At 51.5% G+C, this 26,932-nt stretch overlaps 1 protein-coding gene across 21 annotated transcripts in view; it reads right to left on the bottom strand.

The window, feature by feature from the left end:
* The window catches only part of RGS6 (regulator of G protein signaling 6), a 570,894-nt gene continuing 543,962 nt past the window's right edge, over positions 1 to 26,932 (bottom strand). For 11 of the 21 annotated variants that reach the window (XM_072839235.1, XM_072839241.1, XM_072839234.1 and 8 more), the window contains 3 exons: positions 24,990 to 25,043; positions 12,733 to 12,799; positions 1 to 4,086 (listed from right to left, as the gene is read on the bottom strand). In XM_072839235.1, the coding sequence (XP_072695336.1) occupies positions 3,920 to 4,086; positions 12,733 to 12,799; positions 24,990 to 25,043 (288 nt within the window). In that variant the 3' untranslated portion in view covers positions 1 to 3,919. Of the gene's footprint in view, positions 4,087 to 4,117; positions 6,160 to 12,732; positions 12,800 to 20,319; positions 20,395 to 24,989; positions 25,044 to 26,932 lie in introns of those variants that run through there. The other 10 variants (XM_072839250.1, XM_072839251.1, XM_072839249.1 and 7 more) reach the window with 9 other exon arrangements.

The raw sequence follows: 26,932 nt of genomic DNA, 5'->3' as shown, positions 1-26,932 counted from the left end.
TTGGATTATAGTGGGTTAAAGTCATTTATTTTTAGACGGTACCAGCATGTTTGGTTCTGGGGTCCGAACCCCAAATTCCAGAAAAATAAACTAATGAGAACCCCATGCACTATGAGAAGGCCGTTCCGACGTGTCCGTGATCATGCTGTGAGTGGGCATAGTATATAGACCAGGAGCCCTCCCCGGACAGCTGGCAGCAGCTGGCTCTGAGCCCTCCTTGGGACTGGGGAGAGGGCCAAGACTGGATCATTTGGACCCTGTCCCTTAAGGCCTCGAGCCCCTTATTGCTACATTTGCTACTTTGCTACTTGATGGCCCCTGGGTCGCGCCCAGGGGAGGCCTTATCACTGGGTGGTACTAATGAGTAGGCTGCTGGCATTTGCCCTTGCCATTGTGACAATAGCACAGAACTCTTTTCAGAGGGTCCCGGGGTGAGTTCATTTGACCACTAGTCAACTATGCCTCCTACGGCCCTCGCTCCATACTCGGCCTGGCCAGACCCCCTGGAGGCTGGTGGCCCATGATCTTCCCCCAGCCTCAGGGCTTTCCAGCTCCCTTCTTGGAGCACCTCCCTCCAACATTCTCCGCAAGGCCCAAAGACCAACAGCCCCCTAGCCTTTCCAGCGTGGCGCAAGGCTTCTTAGTGGTGGCTTCTGAAGCCCATGCATTTGGAGCACAATGGGAAGGGTGCGTTTTAGGAGAAACATCAACTTCCAGCAATAGCAAAAAGGCCAGATGGGCGGCAGGCTCCCGGTTCAGGGTCCCGTTGGTGAGGTAGTTTGAACACCCCAGCGATCCTGCCAGGAAAAGCGCCCCTGGAGCATGTCCCCACGTGTTCACAGGTCTACGCAACAACTCTGGGGTGCTGGCCTGTGCCTGACCCCTCGGCCTTGGTGGGGCCAGTAGCACAGCTCAGCTGACTGCCCCCGGGGGCCGGGCCCCACCTTGTTCCTGGGGTTCAGCCACACCTGACAGCGTCACTTTCTGGAAGGGAAGAAGCCCTCTCCCCAGCGAGAGAGTTCCTGCTGCTTGGACTGAGCCCTCTGGCTGTTGCTGGGCACTTACACGGGCCCAGCCCCCAGTTTTTTTCTTCCCTTGAGGCGGAGGTGATCTCAGTCTGATGTCCAATGCCTGATGTCTGTGCATCTGACTTGCTGGCTCGATGGTTGCTTCTGTGGCTCCCCTGAAGCTTTGGCTGTGGGGCTGCCAATGTGATATTTGTCCCAGGAGCTCTGAATGGGAAGAATCCCAGGTCCAGAGACTGTGCCCAGTCAAGGGAGCTAAGGAAGCTTCTGGAGGGAGGGGAAACTGCTTTGCTATAGAACTGCTTTCCAAAGTCTAATCTGGTTTGAAGTTTTGGCTGTGTAGACCAGGCCAATGGGGAACTGGCCAAGACCGTATTTTCCAAGTGTGCTTGCAATCTAAGGTCTGCACAGTAGACTGACCTAGGACTGACCAACTGGGCAGAGCAACCCCACCTCCCACTCCCCATGTTGCTTGGCTTGATCTACTGGGGAGCACATGGTGGCCACAGAACTGAGCATGCCTGGTTGGGAGGTGGGGTGATGGGATTTATTGCTCTGTGTCTGAATGCATCCGGAGCACCCTTTCCTCTTTTGAGCCTTCTGGCATGCCTTCCCTCTGGATGTCCCCAGGGGTATTTAGATACCTTCAGCCTGCGCTGTCTCAGGGGTACAGTCCACCTGGCTCTGGGGGGGTGGCTCTCTGGGGCCCTCCAGGGTTGGCCAAGTCTTGGCCACCATCGCTCAGAAACAGAGGCCAGGAGTACTAGGGAAGCCAACCCTGCCCTGTCTGCAGCCCATGCGGAAGGGCAGGAGGCAGCCAGGACTTTGCCCTGGGTAACTGAGGGCACAGAGGCACCTGCTGTGCTAGAATGTCCTTTGTCCACATACCTACTGCCTCGATGTCAACAACATCTTGGGGACCCTTGACCGGGAGGAGCTTCTTTGGGGCAATGTTGGGTGCAGAAATACTTGGACTGCATTTTGGTTCTGGAAAAGGAGCCCTGTGTGAAAGGCAAGGAGATAAAAAAGGGTGGAACAAAGAGAGGAGTCCAGAGACCCCATAACATGGGATAGGGCTTCCTTGCATTCATTTACTCATCAAGTAGTTACCGAGTATCTACGAGGGCCAGGACCTGTGCGGAGGTTTTGTGGAACCAGGGTGTGGGAGTGCCTGACGAGAATCCGGGTGTCTATTGCCGCTGCTGAAGGCAACCTGAGGACCTAACACATGTCATCTCTCTACTGTCTAGTGTACTTGGCAGAGAGAGCAACGACTGCCAGTGGGGGAGACTGAGGCATAGTAGTCAAGAACCCACAAGGGTACAACTGGAGCCAAGTCTCCCACTGCCCAGAGTGGCCCTGCTGGGAGGGATGGAAGGCTGGTGCCCTGGGGACAGGGCTCTGTGGAACGGACACACGACAGCACAGACATGGGGCTGCAGAGATGGTCATGGAAGCACCCAGGAGGCAAGGTCTGCGAATAAGCTTATGAGCCTTTGGTCACCAGCTGGTGAATCTGCCTACGTGAGTAAAGAAATACCAGTGATCACTTTTTTTTTTTTTTTTTTTTGCTTCTGTGTTTGCTATTTATATACTCCCCCAGGAAAATTTTTACCTATGGACAAAAACAGATCAAAGGAGGCTAGTTCTAGCAGGTGGCGTGAGCGTCTGAATTCAACCACGTGTGGCTTCATACCACTTCGTCCGAGGGCTCACAGGCATCACAATGGTGACAGTGACAATGAGGAGAGTAATAGCTACCGTTTGCTGAGCACCTACTACGCGCCAGGCACCTGACTCGGTGCTTTACATATATTACCTCACGGCCAGTTGGCAGATAGTCATTTTGACATACACATGAAGGGAGTACAAGTGGATTTTTTGCAGGTTCTTGCAGGTTTTGCTTTGTGTCTGCTTTTTCCTTGAGGACCAACTTTGCTTAGCGGCGCCTTCGCCGGGCTGTCGGAGAACCATTTGGCCCTGGCCTAGGCCCTCTGTGGCAGCTTCAGTCCCAACTTCAGCCCCAGCGGAGACCTGGCCGGGCAGGGGCCCGGTCGTGCCTGTCAGGACGCCACCATGTCGTTGGGGCTGCCAGCCGAGTGACCCAGCCACCTCCCCGCACCCCGGGGCGGGGGGGCTGCCAGAGGGGAGGACCCCAGTGGCCCTGAGTTCATGGCCATGTTTATTTTGAGTAAAACACAGGGGAACAAACCAAGGAGAAGGGGCAAAACCAGAATAAATGGGGAAATGATAAATGGTTTAAAAGGTGGTCAGAACCTCCACAGCCTGCCGAGCCACAAGCTCTTTCGTCCACTCGGTGCTTCCTCTGGTGTGGGGCCTTGAGGCATGTGACAGGTGCGGCGGGCAGCCCCAGGCCGGCGGGGACCTCTCGGAAGGCTGGCCTCGGGGCCTGAAGGAGCTGGTGGGGAAGCGATCGGCGAGGTTGCTCAGCACTGTGGCCGCACCGGGGACACGTGGCATTGGCGGGGAGGGCTTACACAGACGTGGGGAGGGGAGGGGGCGGTCGGGACACAGTGGCTGTCACTACGGGGGTGCCGCGGGTGCACCGGAGCCGGGGGGGAGGCGGGCGTAATACTGGATGTGCTCAGGGCCAGCCGGCCCCTCTGGCGTTTGCAGGGAGGCCTGATCCCCCAGCCAGGGGGGGAAGATTGTAATCTGGAGTGACAGTCACGACGGGAGCCCCACGGGGCGCCGGCCCGGGCGAGTCAGGGCCCAGGACCTCCTAGAGAACGGGGTGTCGGCGCACAACTATACAAGGACGAGAGGGTTGTAAACAGGGGCCTCTGCGGGGGCCGACCCCGGGCTCTGCGGACTTGGCACGGCGGCGTCCCCGGTCACCCACCGGGGCTCCCCTGGGCCGCCCGCCAGCGCCCTCACTCCTTCTCTTTCACAGTGACCAGGTCTCCCCGCAGGGAGCCTCTGTCCGCGGAGGTGGAGCGCCGCCGCCTGCCCGCGGGGTCGTCGGGCCCGGGCCCTGCGGTGGGCACCGTCAGGAGGACTGCATCAGGCCGGTGAGGCGCTTGCCCGCCAGCGACTTTCCCTGCAGAGACAGGCGACAGGGTTGGCACGCACAGGCGCACGCGCACCCGCACACACAGACAGGGACAGACAGACAGCCAGACGCGCGAATTCCTCCTTGCCGCCCGAGCCACGGAGGCCAAACGGCTGAGCTAAGTGACCCTGGCGACCTCGGGTCCGGGGACCCTCGACTCCGGGCCAGGCGGGAGTGGAGGTGTGCTGCTGGCACTCTTCTCTTTCCAGGCGGGATGTGTGTGGGAACTGTACTTACCCCAAACCAGGCATTGCTGCCACTCGTAGGTAGAGGGCCTCTGAGTGCTTGTGGGCTGCCCCTGGCCTGGATTTTATTCCAGCGAGGAAGGATTTTATTCCAGGGTGTTTGAGGACTCCACATCGGCACATCTATAAGCCCTTCACTTGCCGCCCCTGTAGCAGTTCTTCCTCGCTGGAATAAAGCTGGACTGGGGAGTCGTAAGATGGGGAAGTGGGGGGTTGACCCACACAGGTGATGGTTAAGGATCCGGGTGGCTAGAAGCTAATGAATGAGCTAGTCTTAGGAATGCAGGAGATGGGGGAATGCAGGCGCATGCAGAAGACCCAGGATCCTGGCTGAAAGGCAGGACTGAGCCCTTCCCGGGAGAGAAACACAAATTTTGGGAACTCTTGATGACAGGATCCTGGGCTGGTGAACAGGTGCCACTGCAAGACCCAGAGCAGCACACTCCTGCCAGGTCCTATGTTCCTGGCTCCCTGGGGGCCTGTGTTTGAGGACTCCACTTCAGGCTACCTACAAACCCTTCGCTTGCCGCCCACGTAGCAGTTCTTGAAAATGAAAACATTAAACTGGACCGTGAGGCCTGGTGCGTGAGGCACTGAGATCGTGAGAGAGGCCAGTGACTCCTGTGCCAAGGAATAGGTGGCCGAGGAGCCTCGGATGCGGGATTGAGCACCAGGAGGCTGGTGGAGGGGGATGAGCGAGTCTCAGTTATTCTGCTTATTTCCCTTGACTCAGCCTGGGCCCATTCCTTGCTCACCCTCCTCAGAAATCCCGAGCATCAGACAGGGGTCTAGAGGAGAGTGTGGCTGGACCCAAGCAGATTGATCACGGGGTCTGAGAAAATACTCGAAACCCATGCTATTATTGACAGCGGGTCAGCAACACCATCGCCATCTGCAAAGGGGAGCACGTGGTCCTCATCAGCATGGGCTGTGGTGTTTGGTAGTGAGAGACTGCAAGGGCCAGCAGCTCCTCATGTCCATTTCCAAGTGGGGGTGTCAGGGCTCATCTTGTTTACTGGGCTTGGCTGTGTGCAAGCTGGATGTAATTAAAAAAAATTGATCAGGTTTGTGAAGCCTGGTAGAGTACTCAATAAACCTACTGATTGATGAATTGATGGATAATGGGTATATCTAATAAATGAGCAAGGGCTGTGAGTTTGCTGGATGCAAGACAACGTGTCATCTGGCTTAGCTCTCCATAGAGGGACATGCCAGATTGACTTTGAGAATTCCAGTGGCATGCATGGGAGCTTGTCCAGAAATGGATCTGCCCTCGGGAGCTGTTGGAAAGTCTGCATCTACATCCCCTTGCTCTTTTTCTCCTTTTCTTTCACTCTTCCTTTTCCCTAGTGAGACAAAACTTCATTTTTTTTCTCCCCTGTTTTAAGCCCCCCCACACATACACACACAGAATCTCCTCATCAGCAACCTTATCTGAATCTTCACATACACTAAACTTAGCCTGCAGCAGGATACATTTATACCAGGGTAAGGATTTTTTTAATCAGATTGGTATTTTTTTAATCCTAGAGGGTTACAGTGCCAGTCTTTGCAAGATCACTAAAGGCAAGGTGGCTGGCTACTTCTCTGTGGAGAGCGGGTTAGGCAGGACGAGAGCTCGCAGCTGGCAGAGGCTGACCTTCAGGGACTTTCTCCAGCCCTGGATTCTAAGACACACACATGGCTGCTACTCTCCTTGACTGCCCTTTCTTAGATGGAGCTCGAGGCATTTGTCATCCTGTTGGTTCATCTGGGATTGTGCCTTCTTGATGCAGGCCTGAAGGCAGGAAGCGCGGGTATGTGTGTGAGGTCCCCTCTGGGGAAATGTGGAGCTGATGAGGCTGGGGCCTCCTGGTCCGAGGGTTCTAACCCTCCCCCCATCCCGCCAGCCCCTTTACCCATGACCATCCCTGCTTGTTTGAAGGGCACGGACGGATTCTGCTTGCCTCTTGGTGTCCGTTATTGCTGCAGTAGCCACACACCAAATACTGGCTCCTCCCCCCTCCTTCTGTCCCTTTTCCACCAGGGCAACAAATTACATGTTATGTCACCAAATATGATGTTTGGCTTTGCCATACGTGGTATTCGGGCTCTGATTTAGCTGGTGGATGTGAAAAAAAAAAATCACTAAAGCTCCTGAATAAGTCTATTGCTAGTGTGTATGTTAAGAGCCCAGAAACAAAGAAGGTGAGGTTTACCAGGCATCTAAACCCTCATTATAGCTTCTTCCTCATTAGTGAGGTCATTTTGGCTGGAGAGGGGGTTGTACGTTGAGGGAGGTTGGAGATTCTGTATCTGGATTATTATGGGACTGTCTGTTTTAGGTGCCTTTGGCCCTGAGGTCCCCTACCCTCCGCCCCTCCCTGTTCTGTAGAAGGGGCTGGGCTAGGCTTGGAGGCACTAATTAATCTCTTCCTGCTTGAGTCCTGGAGCTCAGCCTCACAGCTCTGACTCCAAGGACCTGTGGCCAGCCGTCAATGCCTTCTCCTCCCCTTCCCCCCAGCTGCTTCCATTTCTCAGGACTTCAGAGGCCAGCCTGGGGAACTTGCCCTGAGATTGTTCCCAGCCTCTCAGCAATCCAGGTGGTGTTCCTTGGCATTATTGTCTCCCTTCCCTCCCCCCGGCCCTGCACACATACATTTTTCAAATGCCAGTTCTGCTGCTAAAGGAGGTCGTGAGGTTTAGGGTCGGCTCAGGGGGCAGCTCGGTCCAACTGCAATCTGGCCGCTACTCAGTAACCTCCTGGGTGGGGCTGGCAGGTGGTTATTCATGCAGGACGCAGGCATGGCTAGATGCCTGGCCTCGGGCTTTGGGGAAGAAATCCTGCAATCACACCAGCTCAGCAGCTGCCTCTCTTCTGAAGAGCTGAGGCTCCTGTAATTTTCAGGGATCAAAGTGAAATCTGACAGCAGAGACTACCTGTGTTCAGAAATGAGCTGCCCCAAGGTCCATGCTGCTAGGGGCTTGCTGGGAGCCCCTGAGCTACCTGCCCTGTCCAGAGTGAAGAGCGCTCCTGCCCTGCACCCTCTCAGGCTCCTCTCTCCCTCTTCTTCACCCCCTTCCCCGCCTCTAATTGGATGATTCTGTAGGAAACACTCAGGAAGGGGAGTGGTAGTTCTACTTCCACCTGGCATCTTGCATAGTGACAAGGGAAGCCATTTTTTCAGGGTGTGAATGTGTGATGTTCCCCAGTGCTGGTCAGTTGGGAACGGACCATGGTGCCAGGAAACTGCAGCCAGCTCAGCCTGAGGCCTTGGCGTAGCCGAGCGAAGCAGCTGAAGGTGGTTGAAAATGCTATTAGCAGGCAGCCTTTGTCCAAGTGAAAAAATATACAGTGATTAAGAACTGAACTGCAGAAGGTACATTCCAGAGTCACCCGAAGCTTTGCATACAGACAATGTGCTTTTCACCTTTGAGACATTTGGCAAAGTTAATCCAATAGAATTAGGATCCTTCAATTTCATGGACTGGGTTCACAAACATCCACCCTCCACCCTGACTAATCATTTTAGCTCTGTGGCCATCTTGATGGCTAGAAGCCTGGAAGAAGGTGGTCATGGAATCCTTTGTTTCTAAAAGGAAATGCACAAAAGGAACGGCTCCCTTTTGTGCAGTGCTTGAAGAAAAATCAACATGCTGCTTGACATGCTGTGGCTCTGTGCATTGCACTTCCAGATATTAATCAACAAAGCATGCACGGTCCGGGTTACCAGGAGCTTTCACTGCTTACTTACCTGGGACACTGATGCTAAACTCTTTGGCTGGGAGGAGGGCTGTGGCTCAGACAGTAACCCTGAGGGTTAGGTGGCATACTGGGGGCAGCAGAGCCAAGCGCTAGGGACTCAGGCAGGACCCTTCTCAATGCTAAGGGAGTAAAGACATCTGAGCTGCTGCTGAGACTCTCAAGCTGATTTGCCCAGATGACCTAAGACCAAAGTTACAAATCTCAAGTCTGCCAAGTCTAAATCCATGTTACTACGGGGATAGAAATCAACTGTGGTTGCCTCTGGAGGAGAAGGATGGCATTGTGTAGAAAGGGGCATGGGGGAACCTTCCAGGGTCATGGGGCATAGGTGACACCGGTACAAAACATTTGTTAAATTCACTGAACCACACATTTCAGATCTGTTCATTTTGCTATATGTAATTATAACCCAAGACAAAAAAAGAGATTAGGGAAAAAAAATCCAGCCATTGCATCTCTGCTTTGAAATTTCCCACTCCTTCCTCTTTTTTCAGTTGCTGGCCCTATGACTTTGCCTTTGGGCTTAATCCAGTGCTTTATCTACTCCAGTGTAGGAGAAACCGGATTCTTCAGCAAGAGGAACTAGAACTTGCAATAGAACCTGTATGGAACACTGTTCCTAGTGCATTGATCCAAACTGATCATCTCGTTGTGATACAGGCATTTTTCATCCTGGCTAATGAAAATTGTGTTTTGCTGAATAGGGCTCACCAAATGACCTCAGTAGGCAAGAAGTGGGAGGCTCCCGGGATAAGCTGTCCTCTTCAAGGAGACTGAAGGTCACCCATGAGTAGATGATGCTTGGGCTCATAAATGATGAGTGTGCATGAAATCACGGGCCTGGGGAGGAGGGCTTGCTGAGGAGAGCAATCAGGAGCCTAAGAACCAGGTGGGAAGGTAAGGGTCCTGGCTTGGGTTTGGCAGGAGGGGAGAAGTCAAGAACCTGCCTGACTTCATTGGGTGACTTCCCTGGAGGTTGGTGCCCCCGGCACCCCCTCTCCACTGAGCAAAGCCAAAGGGATGATTTCAAACAGGCGTATAAGGGATTCTGTGACACCTCCTTTCTCAGTGATGTTTCATTCTGGGGAAAGAGTGCCACTTGCTTGGGGTAGTTCACGGGTTTTAGAATCTGGCAGAGAAAGGCAGGTAAATCCATACTTAATACAGATGAGTTTCAAAAAACTTCTCAAGTCTCCATTTCTCATCAACTCAGCCTCTGCTGAACTTCATGGCCAAGTGGAGCACATGAAAGGGGAAAACCCGGTCTTGGGACTAGCCAAAGATCACACACTGCTAATCCACAGTAGGGCCAGGCTGGAGCCCCACAGGGAGGAGGAAGCATGCTTTAGGCTTCTCACTCTGCAGTAGTTGGGGGCCAGAGCCTGTGGCAAGATCCATTCCTGGGGTCTACATTACACTTGGGTCCTTGCAAAGCTTTCTGATCTCTCTCAGGAGCTGAAGGGCATTTTATTTGGCTTTAAAATATTCTATTTGACTTTTAAAAAGAAGATACCACAAACATAAAACAACGCTCAAATAAAAAAACCCAGAAATAGGTGAAAATTGAATTATAATAAAAAAAGTTCACTGGCTAAAGAATTAATTTCACTCATATGCATTTAAACCTGTCAAAAAATAAGGAATATGATCACAATAAAAATAATGGATTTTTTGGAAACAGCTCACTATTTTAGGTACAGCAGTAAAAAACCAACCAGATTTTGCAGTGTAAAATGGTGGGTCTATGGGATCTACCAGTAGTTATATCATCTGAAAACAATTCCCATAAAATATCACTGGGGCCATTAGCAGTTTCAGAAACCTTACTCTGGCCTATAATGGCAGCTACCAGTGCTTTTTCGTCTTAATTTTTTCCTTTAACTTAGAAAAGGTGAATTGCCAGTGCTCCTAAATGTGAAAGGTACTAAATGTGAAAGGACCAATCTATGCTGTGATCTCCCAAGGACTTTCTCTTTGAATTTCTTATTCCTGCCCAATGGGGTGGTGTCAATATCCCAGGAACTCTCCCGTCTCAAGTGCCTTCCTCTTCAGTTAGCATGGACCTTGATGGTGACGGGGTGGGAATGGTCCCATTACCAGGGGTCGGGGTTAACTACTGAGGACAGTTACTAACAGCTACCTGACAATAGAACATTGAACAACTATTGTGTGTCAAACACACCAGGCATTTTACAGACACTGGTGTTAATGTCCACACCATCCTTGCCAGTTCTGCATTACTTTAAAGTCTTACGATATCTTAGGTTAAAGTCTTATGATATATGGTGTCAGGATAGATGAAGAAACAGGCTCAAATAGAGCTTGAGTCCCTGGGCCGAGAGCATACAGCTAGTCAGTGGCAGAGCTAAGTGGGTCGGCCTCCATAAGCTTTCTACTTTGTATGTGGCCATCACGCTCAAGGAAGGAGGCAGATGGAGACGCTCAGAGACTAACGACGCCTCCATGCCAATCCACACTGGGCAATCTTTTTGGGCAGCCCAAGGAGATCTCCTCAACCTCACTGAGAAAGAAGCTTCCACTCCTGGACATGCCAGATACCACTGCAAGCATTTCTGCTCTGTCTGGGGTCCTTCCCCTCATCATATTTGGGACTCCTGAGAGGGAAGGTGTCATCTTTTGGCTGGCCTAGCCCGGCAAAGTGAGACTGGCTATTGCACTGAGCTGGGGCCCCTGTCTCCAAAGCCTGGCGTGCATGGCTTTAAAGTGCACCTGCTGGACAGACCAGGTGAAGCTAGCACTTCTGTTTGTGCTCACATATTATTGGTGCTGATGCCTCTAGGGTCTCCATAGCAACTGTCCCAGGCAGGAGGGAAGCAGGTGTAATGTTTACCTTTCTAAGGAGGGGCAGGTGGAGCTGTCTTACTCTAATTGGAACCAATTCCAATTAGAACCAAGTGCCTAAATCCAGTGTCCTAGCCAGGCTGGGGGAGCCCTCGGTGGGTGGCATTTCTGCCTCCTGCCTCCTGCCCTCCATCATGCTCATCACATATGGGGCTCTTTGCAAAGGCCAGCCTCTCTTGTTAATTTTGGCGGGTGGTAGGAGAGCTTCCTCCGTGGTCCCCCAGCTACGCAGGGACAAATCCGGAACCAGGCAGCTATGCCAAGAGTGACAAGGGGATAGCATCTGTGCCCTAAGCTGGTGGCACAATGCCCAGGCGCAGATTCCCCAGCTTCCTTTCCAAGCTGTGCCTTGCCACCTTGCCTGTGTTCTTTCTGTGCAGGGAGAAATGTCCCCCTTTTCATATCAGATCTCCATCTCTCCTTCCTCTGGTTCTGACTGAACAACCCTGGTGCTCTTTGTATACTCAGCTTACAGGGAAGTTCTTGGTGGATTCAGGAGTGGAGTGGAGGTGGGCATTCCGCTTGCAAGGCCCCTCAGTAGTATGCCTTCCTGTAGCCCATGCAATGCCTTCCTCTTCCCCTGTTCCTCCGTCTCCTCCCCAGATATGCTTTAGGATCTTAGCTCCGGTTCACTCCAAATTAGGCAAAGGTCAAGAGACTCCAGGAAACAGGGACATGGCTGTGTTGCTACTAGCAACAATGTGATACTTTTTTCCAAGTAGGATGTGCAAGTGACCCTTGACCATGGCTCCAGGGGAGAGTGCCACTGAAGTTTAGTGGAAGAGACAGCAGGTGGAATCATTTGCTTGGCAACGTGTGACTCTCCTGCAGAACCACGGGGACTCTAAATCTCCTTCCCAAGGGCACCTCTCACCTCCTATGAACAAGTTCAGCCAAAACTCATCTATAGGTTGGGGTCTGTGGTTAAGCCGGCTGCCAAAGCAGAGTCTAGAAGGCACAGGCAGTCAACATGAGGACTGCCCCCCACCGCCCAAAAGCATAATCCTTCCATGAATGTCCATGTCCATCTGGACACAAATGCAAGGAAGGCCGGCTTATTTCTCTTTCTTCCCTACCACCAGGAATGCGCTTCAGTAGGCATTTATCACACATGTATTTCCAACCTGAAAAAGTACATTAGGGGATGGGTCAAACAGCATTTTCAGGGATCTCTAGATAGAAACTCAGGTCGGTGGAACTCCCATCCACTGGGAACCTTCTTCCCTACAGACCCTTTTTATATGTTGCTGCAATGCTTTTGGTGCCCATGGGACAGTGGATAGGTGCTTGCCCAACCTTCTTCTCTCCTGATGGTCTAGTAGGTAGAAATGTTCCTGGGGGACTTGGCCCTGGGCCACAGGGGAAGGGTTGTGGACTCTGTAAGTGCAAGGATGCTGCTGTTGGATTTAAAAGCACCATCAAAGGTAGTGAACATTTCTGTCTTGTTCTGCTAGGGGTTTAGGAGAAGCGATCAGCACCTAAAGACATTATTTGCACACTGCCTCTGAGACAAGGGACTTATAGCTTAGCATCATTTCTGGACCCCTGGCTCATTGGCCCTTAGGAAGAAAAAAACTACAGGTGCAAAAAATGGGCAGAAAAAAATGGGGACACCAAAAACTAGGTGCTGCTGACTGTTCCTGGAACAAGGGTGTGGGAACAAGGGAGGTAGGCAGAGACAAGGCCACGGACAAACAGATCATCTCTTCCAGATTTTGGAGCACCTTCTGTGCAGAAGGATCCCAAAAAAGGTTAGAGAGTGCGGACGCGGGGATCACTCACCCACTGCTGGAAGGAAGCCACCTCGGGGGTGAAATGCAGCGGCCATTCTGACTCTGCGCCAGCAGCACTAGGCAATTGTGTTTTTAAGAAGGGAAGTGAAGAATAACTTATCCAGCTGAAACCATGAATACCTGTGGCTTTCGGGGTGCCCCTACCCAGACATGCACACAGCTGCAGCGGGCATGCAATGCATGCGCAGAGGCACATGCGAGTCTGCAGCGTATGTTACTCACAAGTCACACACTGAACACAGAGGCATAGGTCAGGCAGGCAATACATGCACCTGTGTGCTACAGCCGTGTACACATATTCATGTGCATGTTTACACCATAGGCACTTACAGAAGCATCTCATGCAAGCTGCATAAGCAATTATGTGATTGGCCGCAGAGCTTTATATCAGGCTCCTACGATGCCAATCTTTGACAAACACTGCAAACTTAAAGCATTTACTTTAAGATACAGATATAAAACCCAAATTCTCCCCCCGGAAGAAGCCATTCGTGTCAGTGGAAATGGCCTCTCTGCTTCTGTTTCTGTCAATACTACAAGCAGTGGAAAAGCATGTACCCCAGGGATCTGGTTTAGGAGGGATTTCAAAGCATCCCCTGCCACTTGCTTCTGACTCCTCCAACAACCCCACTTTGTAGTGTGTGGCTAAAAAAATACAAGCCTTTGTTTATCTGGCAGATGGAGCAACCAGACTCGCTGAGGTTGTATTGCTCAGGGTGGCTCCAGGCAGGCAGACAGCTGAGAGGTGAGGGTTTCTGGGAATGAGGCTTCTGTTGTGCAGAGTGCTACAGCTGGAGGACTGCATTTCACGCTCTTACCATGGAGACAACTACTCCTGATCCGTATCTGGAAGCAGGAGGTGTCTCAGGGTTGTGCACCTCGATGGGTGGGTGGGAGAGGGGCGGCGGTGGCAAATGCCAGATCCTGACAGTGGATGCAACATTCTCTAAGTGGTTCTCCCCACCCCCAGCACCACACAGCTCTCATGGCCTGGGAAGTGCTTAGGGGCCCCACGTAACTGACCGCAGGGTAGAAACTGGCCTGCCAGTCACCTCGGTCCCTCCATTCCGAAGGAAAGCAGAGAAATTAGCTCTGGACTTTAAAAGTGAGCCAATAATAATAGCTACCGTATAGCAAGTCGTTCGACAAGCGGTCACTGTCATAATTAGATGTGCCTTGCACACCACTGTCATACATGGGATATGCACGTCCCCAGCCCCGATTGCAAAATACAGGATACCTACTGCAGAGAATATTGTTGGAAATTAAGTAAGGTAATACAAGCTAAGCACGGGGGCGGGGGGCGGGGGGCAAAACAGCGTAATAATGAAAATAATAATACAAAGAGTTCCACTTGAGCACACGTACTGCAAACACTCTGCTAAGCACCCGGTGTATTTGTTCCCCACTTAATTGTCACTCTTATCTCCCTTTCACGGATGAGAAAACTGAGGCTCAGAGAGGCTGCTAAGTGGTAGCACTGAAATGGAAACAAAGTCCCTCGCTGGCCAAGCCCAGTATGGTGCAGACACCCATACTATAACACTGCGAGCCCCCCAGAAATGGCAGTGACTACTATTCTGTCCTCGTTTGGTGCCAGTATCCCCCTGTGCAGCAGGCTGGGGCTGTGCTCTAACCATTGGCCAGGTGAGCGGCTCCCCTGGGGTCTTGTGCCAGTCCCAGGTGGCTGGACAGGTGTCAGCCAGGGCTGTCCATCTTTAACCCAACGCTTCCATGCTCTCTGGTGGCCACCAAAGGGGCACTGTTCTTGGGGCAAAGTGAGCAGGTCAGTCTTCAGTGGGGGACGAGAATGCAGTTGGAAATGTTGTGCCAGGTTTCAACAACAGCTGGCTCTGGGTGATGGGTGCTGCTCAGGTACACTCCAGGTGTGACCTCCTGGCTACGGCCAGGGTAAGAAGTAGTCTGGACAGCTCTGGGCAGTCAGCCCCAAGGAGTCTCTCCAAGGCGGGTCCCGCAGGGGCACCATATACCTCACTGTGGTTATTCATGTGGTCCCAGGGAGTGTGGAGAAGAAGAGGCCCCTGAAACTAAACCCGTGGAAAGCCACTGAAGCGCAGGTCGGGGGTTCCAGTGGCCACCCCACCTGCACTCCTTCCTGGTGATCCTTCCCATAATATCCTACAGATCTAGAAACAATTTAGGAAAAGCTGTTATTGAGAGCTAGCAAATGACGGGCTCTGGAGCTGTGCCATTACCAAGGAAACCACCATCAAGTATATGATTGCCCTGTTGCGATCGGTCACAAATGCTAATGGTTGGCTCCTTTACATAGTTAGAAAAATGGATGCCCCAGAACCTTCCAGTATCATCCAGGACAGAAAATCCATCAGAATTTCCTCTCTACTTTTGCCGCAGATTACAAGGTTGGATTGAGTTTTGTATTGGCTGCTTTATGTCTATTTTCCAACTTAATTTGTTATGATGTAAAGGCCAGGGCCGCTATCCTTGCTTGATGGTCTGTCTTTTCCCATTAGGTGTGGGGGTTCAGATGCACCCCACTCTTAGCGCAAATGAGAAAGGCCAGGGACATGGCATGGAATGGTTCTCAAACCATTCTCAACCTGTGAAAAAGCATGGGTGCCTTCTGGATCCCCATTACCTTTCCCTCCCCATCTCATATCCAGGCACCAATGGTGCCCGACAGAGTTTTAAAGGACTGTCTGAGGGGACATAGTACCAATCAACTCTAACTGGGTTTTCTTTAGCTTTAAAAAATGTCTTATTAAAACTTTGCTGACTTCACGGGGATCGCCATGTATAATGAGAGGCCTTAAAGAATCTGAAAGCAAGAGATGAAGAGAGGAAAAAAAGCCATAAGCTGTAATCACCATAATTATACAATCCCATGATGAGTTGAAAGCAGCCCTGGTGAAGCCCGAGAGAAGACGAGTGTCATCTGCAATCGTGTTGGTCTTCAGGACAGCTGGAAAGAATGTGACATGGAGCCCTTCCTTCCCCTGAGTTAGGCTGAAGATAAGTCCTCAAGGCAGAGCCCAGGAGGTGAGCGCCCCAGAAGGGCAGTTGCTCCCTGGTCTAAGGCCCCTGGGAGCGTGTTCTGCTCCTGGCCACGTGGAGATAGTATGGGTGCCAGCTTGCCCACCTGAAATCTGCAACTGGCACTGGGTAAGAGGCAACTGGCTTTCTCACCTTTTCCACTTTCCACAAAGCACCCTTTCTGGATGGGAATGAGGACAGGCCAAGCGTTTTCCAACTCAGAGCCAGGGTGTCCCACGCACATGCCCACCCCGGCTGTGCTCGGCCTGACTGCACTACAGCCGCTCAGCTGCCCTGTGCCAGCGGGCGCCTGTGTCCTCTGCTCGCTGACCTCCTTTCAGGCATTCAGGGGAGAGAGCCCTCTTGCCAGAGCTCAGCTGCATCAGCAGCGATTGGCTTAAAAAAACAAAACAAAACAAAACAAAAAAAAAACAAAAAAAAATCCCAAAAAACAAAAGGCAAGGATGACATGTGAAGGGCAGTAATTCCGCTCCTTGACAGTTTTCCTTGCTTTGCCTGTGTCATCATCTGGCTTTTTCTCCCTCAAAGGCAGAGGCTAATCTGACTCCTCCAATCTCAGCAAACTCCCTCATATGATCCATTCTCCTTTTTTAAGGGTTATTTATAAACCATAGAATAAAATACAGTAGGATCCATTTAATAAGTAATGCATCGGAGGATTCCAGCTAAAAGAGATGATAGAGGGTGGCTGTCATCTAGGTGGCTCAGTAAGTTGAACACGTGACTCTTGATTCCTCCTCAGGTTGTGATCTCAGCGTCGTGAGATCAAGTCCTGCATGGGGCTTTGCCACACTGGGTGTGGAGACTGAGTTAAGATTCTCTCTCTCCCTCTCCCCCTCTCCTCCATTTCTCCTTCTCTTAAGAAAAAAAAAAAAAAAAGATAGAATCCAATGCAGAAGTCTGCTCTGTGATACCCTTGGCCATTCAGCTTCTGAATATTTCCAGGGAGCTCAGTGATCCTCCAGGTGACATATCCCACTGTTGGGAAGTTGCTACTATTATTCTCCAGTACAGCGGCCCTCCCTGTATCTTCTACCCATTTCTTCTAGCTTTGCCTGGAACTCCCTAGAAAGGTCCACTTACTGTGGAAGATACAAATATATCTCATGATGGTTATCTAGTCTCCTGAGGAGCTGGACATCTTTATCCCCCCTGACATGGTTTCTCCAGTGACTCTTCCAGAATATCCCTAGATTGTTCAAGTTCCTGACAAATTGTGGGTGCTCAGAACCAAGACTCAACACAGCCTAGAATAACATGAAAACAGTGAGCCACTTTTCTTTTCTCTTTTGGCCATTCCACTTTGGTTATTATAGCCTAAAGTAGCTTTTTTTTTTTTTTTTTTTTTTTTTTTTTAAGGCAACTGCACCTTGCTTTTGCTTATATGAAGCTTGTAGCCAGCTACAACCCAAGATATTTTTTTTTTTTACTTGGATTGCAGCAAAGGCTATGAATGCCATCCTATAGTTATGAGGCTGAATTTTTTTAACATAAATTTTATGTTGTTAAATTTTATGTAGTTGTTTTTGACCTACGATCCCACCAGAAGGAGATACTTTTCAAATAGAATTCCATTGTCTCCCGAATGAGCAACACCTTGCAATTTCAGATCTGTTAATATGACTGAGGTGTTTTCTCTTCATCTGAGTCCTCACAAAGGAGGTCGACAGGACAGGGCCATGTGGCCTACCAGAAAGGCAGTTTCTAGTTGACACAGATCTATGAGTTCACCCTCTTACCAGTCATTAAGATGCCATGAATACACTTGCTTTACCCAGTTCTGGCAAACACAGAGAGAGTGGAGGTGGAAGGGGAGAAGGGAAGGAACAAATATTGGTTTCAACCTTACTGCACTAACAGCAGGACACAAATAAATATTCTCTGGAGCAAGGGGTGTAGTGATGACAGGTCATCCTTCTAAAATCAGCCAGGCTGACAGGGGAGTTGTGGAAAGTTCCTGCCAAATATCATACCGAGAAGAACCACTCCTGTTGGGGGCCGTGGTCCTCAGGTTGAAAGGATTTGGCTGGGATTAGGGAGAGTGCAAAGATCACTGCTAGCTGGACCCTGCCACTGCTGGGGTGGTTACACACTCCCCAACCCTGCCTCGCCTTCCCATCTGCTGGGGAGCCACCGAAGTGTCCTTCTCTCATTGGCCTTCAGGTAACATGGTCGAACTGACAATCCCCCTGTTCTGAGCCTTCTCAGCCCCCCAGGCAGTGTTCCATTTAGCATTCTGCTACACAGCAACATCTCACAGATTGTCCCTACATAAGATTTTATATCGTGCCCTCCTTCCGGAATGCTGAGATTCTCATACTTGAGTCAAACCAAAGATACTCACTTTCTGGTATACAAAAGGGGAGACCCCACCACCAGTCATTTTCACCAAGAGCTCATTTGGGGAGAACTCCACCGTGGTTTTAGACCTTAGACCTCGAGCTCTCTGACTTCTAACTTTCCCGGCTGGACACAGGCAGACTGGGGCTCTTCTCCCTGACCTTGACATTGGCAGCTTTGTCCCCTTCCTAAGTTCCTGCTATCCCAAAGCCTGACTAACACTTGGGGGTTTCTCTCTTCGGCCCCGTTGTCCCCCTGGCCAGACAGGCAGATTCCATCCTTTGCAGAAGTGGGTGTCCTGTCCTGCTGAGCGGTTTGCACTTCCCGCTGTTCATGTCACCGACGGCCCTGCGGTCACCTTCACCCTCTGCTTTCTCACTAGACAGATGGAAGCCCATGGCTATTCCCATGTGGCTGCCTGGGGACATGTGCCAAAAGTCTGACTATATAAGTGACAAGGAACAGGGTGAAATCCCACAACCTCATCAGCCACTGGTAAAGTGAAAGCTCCTTCTAGAAGCACGTCTTTCCTGACTGGGGGGGTGGGGGGGTGGGAGTGAGAGGAAGGCTCTGTTATGGCAAAGGGCTGCAGGTCACTTCCCAAAATAGATTCCCTCCTGGAACATAGAGACACAGTTTGCCCCCAGCCTGCCTTGCGGGAGACTGGCAGGGTATGCGATTTGGATCTGAATCAGTGGCTGTAAACACACAGCTGTGCCTTTCTGCCTCAGAGGAGTTGGATTTTCACTTGACTGCTCGTCACACTGGGGTCTGGGGAAGGCGAAAGAGGGTCTGGGTGGTGGGGAGGGAGGGCTGGCGAGAGGAATCGGGAGCTGCTTTGCAGAGCTTGCCTCCTTGTGCCCCCTGGGTGGGGAGGCTGAGCCACTGCTGGGTTTTCTCTCTTGGGGGAGGGCACTCCGTGGGAAGAGGATTTTGGCTGCTTTGGGTTGACAGGTTGAACCATCAGCTGCAACAGCTGGGGGTTCCTCCTTCTGAGAGGAGTGGCAGGATGTAGGGCTAAATTTCTTCAAACTGAAAATGCCTAACCCTCTTTGATACACAGAAATCTCACCCTTTCCCAGAGTTTTGGAAGACCCCAGCCTATCCCCTCCCATCGGGAATCACTTGATCACTTTTCCCTTTCTGAATCCTGGCAGCCAAGGTGATTCAGTTGTCTTACATATTATATAGTTTGTTTATAAAAAATAGATTTTTACATTTGCATTTTTCAGCTACAATGCTATAATATTAAATATGCTTTTTGAAGCTTTGCCTGGAGCCAAGATGGAGAGAGAGGTACAGAGGAGGCTTAACTGACCACTGGCTATAACCAGGATAGCACAGACTCTGGTAACCTCCTTTTGCTCACCTCTGAGAGAGGACAGTGGCAAGCTGGCCCAGAGTTCTCCAGGGAACCAGAAAGTATGGTTGCAGGTGAGGAGCAAAGCGATGCTGAGGTCCCCAGATGCTCACCGTGCATTCTTTCCCAAGCCCCACAATGCACGATTGATGCCACAGCACCCACTCTGGAGCCCACCTTTCTGCCCAGCGGACCTCACCCCTTACCTAATCCCAACACACACCCAGCTGGGCATCCATCTGGAAGGGCAGGGACTGCAGAACTGACAGGAGTGATTGGCATGTGTTGCTTACCCTGTTTCTGGTGACCCCTCCCCCCCTGCCCTCCAGGGGTCACAGTGTGTGAGTGAGCCCTGGGGATGAGAGCAGGAGCCACTCTGCATGGGGGCTGCTGAGGAGTTCCACAGGGCCCCAGAAGTCCTCACTGCTCAAAAGAGGTAGGATTTTATGCTTTCTTTCCCAAATTCTACCATGGAAGTCCATCTCCATCTCCAGGCAGGCCACGGTTTCACTATTGCTGGGCCTCGGGGCTCTGGCCGGAGAGAGCCTAGAACGACAGTCTGATCCCGTGGTTTCAAAGGGGCCCAAGAACTATTTGCAGTCAAAACCAACCGTATGTAAAGATTTTTAGCCAAGAGTACTTTGCTAGAGGCCCAAAAGGATTTTTTGGCCTAAGGTCAAAGCCCTTCAGGGGCCCTGCTGAGTCCAGGTATTTGAGGACTCATGCCACCAGAGTGGGTGGCTGTTCCCCATGACACTCTGGTGGGGGACAGCCTCCTGGGGGAAGGGGCTGCTACTGCTGGGCTGGGGTGGCCCCCTCCTGGTCTGCCTACTGCCTCACCTGCCAGGAGCCTCAGCCTTCCACTTCCTCTTCAGCACCTGGGCCTGGGGCTGAGGGTTTCTTCCGCAGAGCTGCCTGGGGAAGGAGGGAAGGTGAGCTGCTGACTTTCCCCCTCTCATTAGCTTTTCTTTTGGCCAAGAAGGAGGAAAGGGAGAGGGAGGGAGGGGCGAGGGAGGGTGGGTGACAGCTGGCTTCCAGAGCTTCCTGGTCTCCAGCTGACTTTCCTGCTGCATTCCTTGGCAGCCTTGGCAGGCAAGACGGAAATGCCTGTTGTGGAGATGCCACTGGGAATGTGCCATGCAACCCTCGGCTTCGGGCCCCATGGTTTCAATTCCAAGGAGCACCTTGACAAAGCTCCACTGCCATGTCCTCATAGGTGGATGGATACCCGGTCCTCATCTCCGCTCTTCTCTGGGGCCTCTAGTGCTCGCTCAGGCCCCAGCAACCCCATTTCCCATCTTTAGGGCCTGAGGCTCTGGGTGATGAAGCTCTTGAGAGGGCAGCTGAGGCTTCAACCAACCCCCTCGGCCAAGGTGTCAGGGGAAGCTCCTGCCAGCATCACTTGGGCTGCCATTTCCCCTCCCTCGAGGCCCCCCTGTGGCCTCTTCCACAGAACTGTACACGAGGAGAGAGGACATTCTCTCCTCCCCAGGCTGGAGTTCTCACCAGGTAGCTTCGGCCACCACCCAGAAAGGGACAATCAAATTGCTGCCACTGAGCCTCGGTGGAAGGCGCTTTGCTTCCCCTCACCCTCCTCCTACGCATCCCGGGTCCTGTGTGTCAGAGGCAGCCACGGTGGGGCCCTTCCTGTCCCAAGAGGCTCTGAGGAAAGGAGCATACCTAAGGGAGAGCAAAGGGGCGGCAAGCCTTCCAGCTCTGGCCGCCCTCACGCCCTCCTCGTCATGTGTCAACAGCAAAACCAGGCAGATGGCAGAGAATGGCAGGCTGCTGGGCAGTGAGCAGTACAGAGTGGTCTTTAGTTGGAGAAGTCCCCTGCTCCACCACGCGGTACCACCAGGACCTCCACCAAGGAATCAGAGGAGGAGGGGGAAGGTGATGCAAAGGTGAGCCACCGCGATGCACCGCAGGTTTCCTGCTGTGGCTTACACATTTTATAGTTGTGGTGGAAGGAAGCTTCCCAGCACACAGGACTAGGAGAGAGATAGGCTGTGTTTGTATAGCCTGAAATCACATGTGGGGCTCCCCCTTGTGAGGCTGCTTTGGTTCGAGTTCTTGGACTGGGCTCCCTCGGACCAGGCCCCCCATGTACAGTGGTGTGGGTCAGTCACTGCCCAAGGGCAGCTGAAGGTCAAGTAGGGGCCGAAATCTAGCCTGCACTGTGCTTGGCCAGCTGGCCGTCTGTGGGGCGTGGCCCCATTGGAGGAGTCCTATTTTCTGTTTTGAATGAAGGTACAACATGGGCTGGTTGCACCAACCCATAGACTTTCAGTTCTGTTTGGTCTTAAATCTGAGCCTTCTAGAAAAAAAAAAAAAATCTGAGCCTTCCCTGTCAAATGGGCAGGGCTTTGTGTGGACCCTGTGGCTCTAGGACACCCAACTACATGATACTTGTCCACTGATAATCGCATGGTATTCAAATTCTGGGTGACTCAGAATGCAATTTCCATTGGAAGGAGAAGCTCACACATTGCTGCCTCTACTGGGGGTTCCAAGGCCCCCTCTGTGCCCAAACTCGCAAGGCCCTAGCAGCTTCCATGAACCACATTAAACTGCTCCCTAGGATCTCATGTAAAAGGGGCCATCTCTGGCCTTCAACAGATAATCCCTCCGTGTCATAATACATCTTAAAACTCAGAAAGAACAATCTGCGTTCTCCAAAGGTTTCTCTTTTACCAAGAAAAGAAAGGAAACTGGTATGAGAGAAGAGCTGACTGAGCTATCCAACCACTTGGATCAAGGCCTCTTGCCACCAAAGAGTCCTAAATGGCAGCTGGCCCACATCTTTGGTCCAGAAACTCCCTAGCTTCGCTCCTTAATTTTTCCATTACTAGTCCCATGACATAGATGCCCTCTTAAACACCTTTCCCAGCAATGTGGAAATGCTATTCAACTTGTCTTTCATTGAGTTTTATAATTTGCAGTAGGTACTAGATGATATATTCGTATAGATCTTCTTTTAGAAAAACTTAGCACTTTATGTATAGTAGTATATCTAGAAAATGACTATCAGATTGCAAAACATGTTGGTTAGTTGGTTAATTCCATTTGATTAGAACACTGGGCTGTTTTAGACAAAGTTCTGGGGTTCCAGCCTCAAGCGCCCTGAGAGTTGCCACTATTATATAACCATAGACCATTTTTTCAAACACAGCCACATCTTGTGGGTATATGGTGCTGCCCTGAGCGCACAGGGAGTGTGGATGCCTCAATGCAGATCCATTTCCACCACTGGAACCAAAAGATTGGAATGCACCACCCATTAGAGTCTTCAAAAAAGAACAGCAGGGAATTTATAAACTTTTTTTTGAAGTTTGGATCTTTTATCGTATAGATGCTAAAAATCTCAGGAGCTTGGAAGATTTTTCTCCTTCAGCTAGTCCTGAAAACAACTCTGTAAGTTGTCCTACATGCACACTTGAGACGCTTGGAAGGTGTCTGGTATTTCTTGTTCCAAATGCTCTGTTAACAGACTTTGCAGAACCACTGACCCAACACTACTTATGGGATGAAGAGACATCATTAAAAGCTCTTCACAGAGTTTCACTGAGATCATTCTTGCCTTTCCTGATACCTACTTCTTGTGAAAAGCAGCCTGGAGATATTTGAACATCTTGTCTGGATACCAGGCTTCCTTCCTCTCTTACACTCTCAGCCCATGAGAACCTCCATGGGTCTGTGGGAGTTCCGCTCTCCTGCAGTTTGCACCCAGTGGTCCAAGTTGCCTACACTCTGGGTTTATCAGCAAAATCCTTAAACATCCTCTACCCACAGCATGCAGGCCTCAAAAGCAATAGGGAAGGATGGGTTCCCACCACTCTCCATAGGGCTTCAGGGATGGAGAAACTCCCCTAGGCCTTGCCTCTGACAGCCTGAGGCACCTTCTTGGTGTGTGAAGCCACATAGTCATGACACGCCAGTCACAAAGACACACCAGGGACCAGTAGGCCTTCCATCCTGCAAGTTCTGATTTCTAATGAGGAAAGCCCATAGAGAGAGAAGACCAAAGAAGAAAAGGGATGAACACTCACTCATATTTTAACTGCCACCTACTACAGCTATTGTGATGTTTACATCAAGCAAATTCGAAATAATATTTCAGTTCTAGCTATGACAGATTGCTTTCAACCCAGAATTCTTAGCATTTACAATAAAAAAAAATGAAATAAAGATACGGATCACATAATAGGTTTACAAGGACTCTCCTCTTCAACCAAGGGGAAAGTCAGCCTCAGTGGGTTCCTGTCATTTGGGAAGGGAAGTGGGGCCGGTTCCATGCAGGGGAGTCCTCTTCCCTGGCTGCCATTTTGGTTTCTGCTGGATGGCATTAACAGGGCTGGCTGGGCCCCATGAACTCAGCAGCTCGTTTTTGATGAGTGCGTGAATGAGTGAGACGGAGTACTTCCTGTACACTAAGCCCTATGCTCAAATCTTGGAGAAAATGGCACAAAGAGGAGAGGTGGGTCTGTGCTGTTCTACAGACCACAGCACAGAACTTCCACCATGTACCATGGGGAAGGTGTCCTCATTCAGTGCTCTCCCCTCTTAGCACGGGGTCTCCTATATGCCACTATGTTGCTCTCTACCACCCTCTAGGCTGGATGTGCATGAGAAACAAGCAGCTTCCCTACAAGAAGAGTGAACCTATAGCCCACCTTTACCCCTTGGGTCACAATCACAACCTGGGGACTTTGCTAAGGTCTTGCCCCTGGGCACACAGGGACAGTGCAGGGACTTGCTGTTCCTTCCACCCCACGGCTACTGCCCTCCTCTCCCTGTTACACTATGTGGATGAGGCTGACAGGGGCTGTAAGGGCCGGCGGAACTCATGCAGAGGCCACTAACACACACACCAGCTAGACCGCATCGCCAGAACCCATGCAGCTCGGCCACCTCCTGCACACGCAAAAGCCGCCACGTTGCAGCATCAGCTCGCGACCTGCACCTGCATGACTGCCAGAGTTCACAGAGGGGAATTTGGATTTTCTTTTTTATTTTTTTAAGATGAGCTATGGTTCTGAGCCAATTTATTTCATGGTACAGTTCGATGGCCTTCTCCCTGAGCTGCTGCAGAAGATGCACAAGCCGTGCAGCCCCAAGGGCAGTGGGGTACTTCCTCCTCAACGCCCCGGACAGAAGATCAAGTGCGGGGGGGCCCTGGGGCTGGGCGGCTGTGTATGCACCTTCTGCAGAGGGAGCCGCTCGGGTTTTGCAAACCCGTCCCTAGAAGAGAAGCTGCAGACGCTCGCAAAAGAAAAAGGGTGTGTTGAGTGGGGGGAAAGCACTGGACTCCCTCCCACCCCGAAGGAAACAACAACCAACACCAAAAAAAAAAAAAAAAAAAAAAAAGAAAGAAAGAAAGAAAGAAAAAGAAAAAGAAAAAGAAAAAGAAAAAGAAAGAAAAAGAAAAAGAAAAAGAAAAAAAGATGGAAGAAACAAACAAACAAAAACCCCAGAAGAAACGTTGAGGGAAGAAAACCAGCTGAACTTACCACACTGCGAGTGAACTTTTCTAAGGAAGTTCTACGACCTGGCTCACTTTCTGGCTTTAGGGGAAAAAAAAAAAAAAAAGGTAGGGAGAAAAATACAGAAAAAAAACCTCTTCAGCTTACATGTGGTTTCCAAACAGCAGCAGCGGCAGCTAATGAACAAAAACAACAGCAAAACAGGGCGGAAAAACGGGGAAAAGAGAAGCAGCCAGCGCTGTACGTGAGTCAGGGGGAGAGACAGCCAACAGAAGCCCGCCAGGAGTGGTGCCGCCTCCTCGGAGCAGCTAGCAGAGAGGGGTGTCTGCATCTAGAGCGGCCAGGATCGTGGGGGGCTCAGGGTCGAGGCCCCCGGGCCTTTGCACGGGGCCTCCCGCGGGCGGCAGTTTGGAGCAGCCTGCTCCCTGCTTCCCGCTGGCCGTGTGGGCCGCTGGAGCCCCTGGTTTGGGTCCCTGAGACCGGGGGCATTCACCTGGGGGGCCTTGGAGTAGGACCCCAGCAAAGGCTACCACCTCTGAAGGCTGAGTATGTGTAGGGCATCCTGACAGGACATCAGGAAGTGGCTGTGGGCAAGGTGAGGTCATCAACTCTTCCCGGAGCCTGGGTTCTGAGATTCCTCCCACCCAGACGCAGCCAGAAGGTGTGCTAACTCCAGTGACTTCCCGCTGGCCCCCTACTGACTTTCATTCTGTGTCCCTAGAGCAAGGAGGGTCTACCTGCGTGTCCTTTGTGTTGACAAAGGGTCTTGGGCCTGAGAAGGAGTGTTTCGGACAGAAAACGCTCTCTCGGATGCAGGCAGGTGACCACTTCCGAGGTTCACACAGGACAGGCTCCAGGAGGCGCAGAACCTCTGTGGAGAACTCTTAGCTAAGGAGCCCCTGCCAGGGCAAGAAGAGGCAAAGCCCTTGAATCCTTTCCCCAGGCCTCATCGCTCCCTACCACAGGGAGGCTGTGGTGTGCACCTGACCCTGTCTCTAAGTTTCCTGCTTTCCCAAGAGCTTTGGGAGAGAACTACATCCCAAACACTGGCCGGTTTATCCTAGAGCCCTGACCCTGGGAAATCTGGAGAGTATAATCACTCACATGGATACAGACACACACGTCCAGCAAAAATGGAACTAGAGAGCTGAAGACACAGCCAGGTGCCTGTGGGTCTGCAGTGTGCTGGAAGCAGAGGGACAGGCAAAGGGCAGCCACCTGTCTGTGCAGACAAGGTCAGAGGGCTTCTCAGATGGCAGTCACGACCCTCACCCCTCAGCTGGCTGCCAGGAGACAGGATGTTGCAGAAGGAAAACACAACACACACACACACACACACACAACACACCACAGCAGAGCCAGGCTGGTCTTTCTCCTCACACGAGGACCCGAAGGTTACCACACCAAGTCCCGGCTCTGGGGACGGCAGGACTCAGCTTCAGTCCCGTGCGAGGCCCAGGTGGCATGCACTTGGCTTGGGTCGGGCTGGTCCTGGTCCCTGCAGCTAGCATGGTGTGCCTGTCCTTCTTGTCTCTGGCTACTGGGTTGCTGCTCACAAAGGGTCACCATCGACCTGACTCATTCGGGTTCCTGCCTTGCATGTGCTGGAGCAGCCCGCAAAATCCAGCTCACACAGGTCCCTGGTTTGCCAGAGCAACTAACTTTATCTTTGACAATATTAGGATAGAGGATGAACTAGGGGTTGAAGGCTCGGGAGGCTGTGGCTTCAGACTCCATCACAAGATGGAAAAGCTTAAAAGTGAGGCCGATCTGGGCCCCCTCTTGTAGCTGGAGCATGTGACCCTCACATACCTTTATGCCCTGGACATTTATATCGCACGGTAAGCCCATTTCTGAAATCAAGGTACTTCTAGGCCTACCTGAAAATGCCGAGTTACAAATCCAATCCACACCTGGAGACTCTCAGGGAGAAATGGAAGAAAAAGGAGGTTTTGTCACTGTTTTTGGAA

The sequence above is a fragment of the Canis lupus genome, chromosome 9, assembly GCF_048164855.1.
Source record: "Canis lupus baileyi chromosome 9, mCanLup2.hap1, whole genome shotgun sequence".
NCBI lineage: Eukaryota > Metazoa > Chordata > Mammalia > Carnivora > Canidae > Canis > Canis lupus.
Note: the sequence above shows the minus strand (reverse complement) of the source record. Positions and strands in the feature narration are given on the sequence as shown.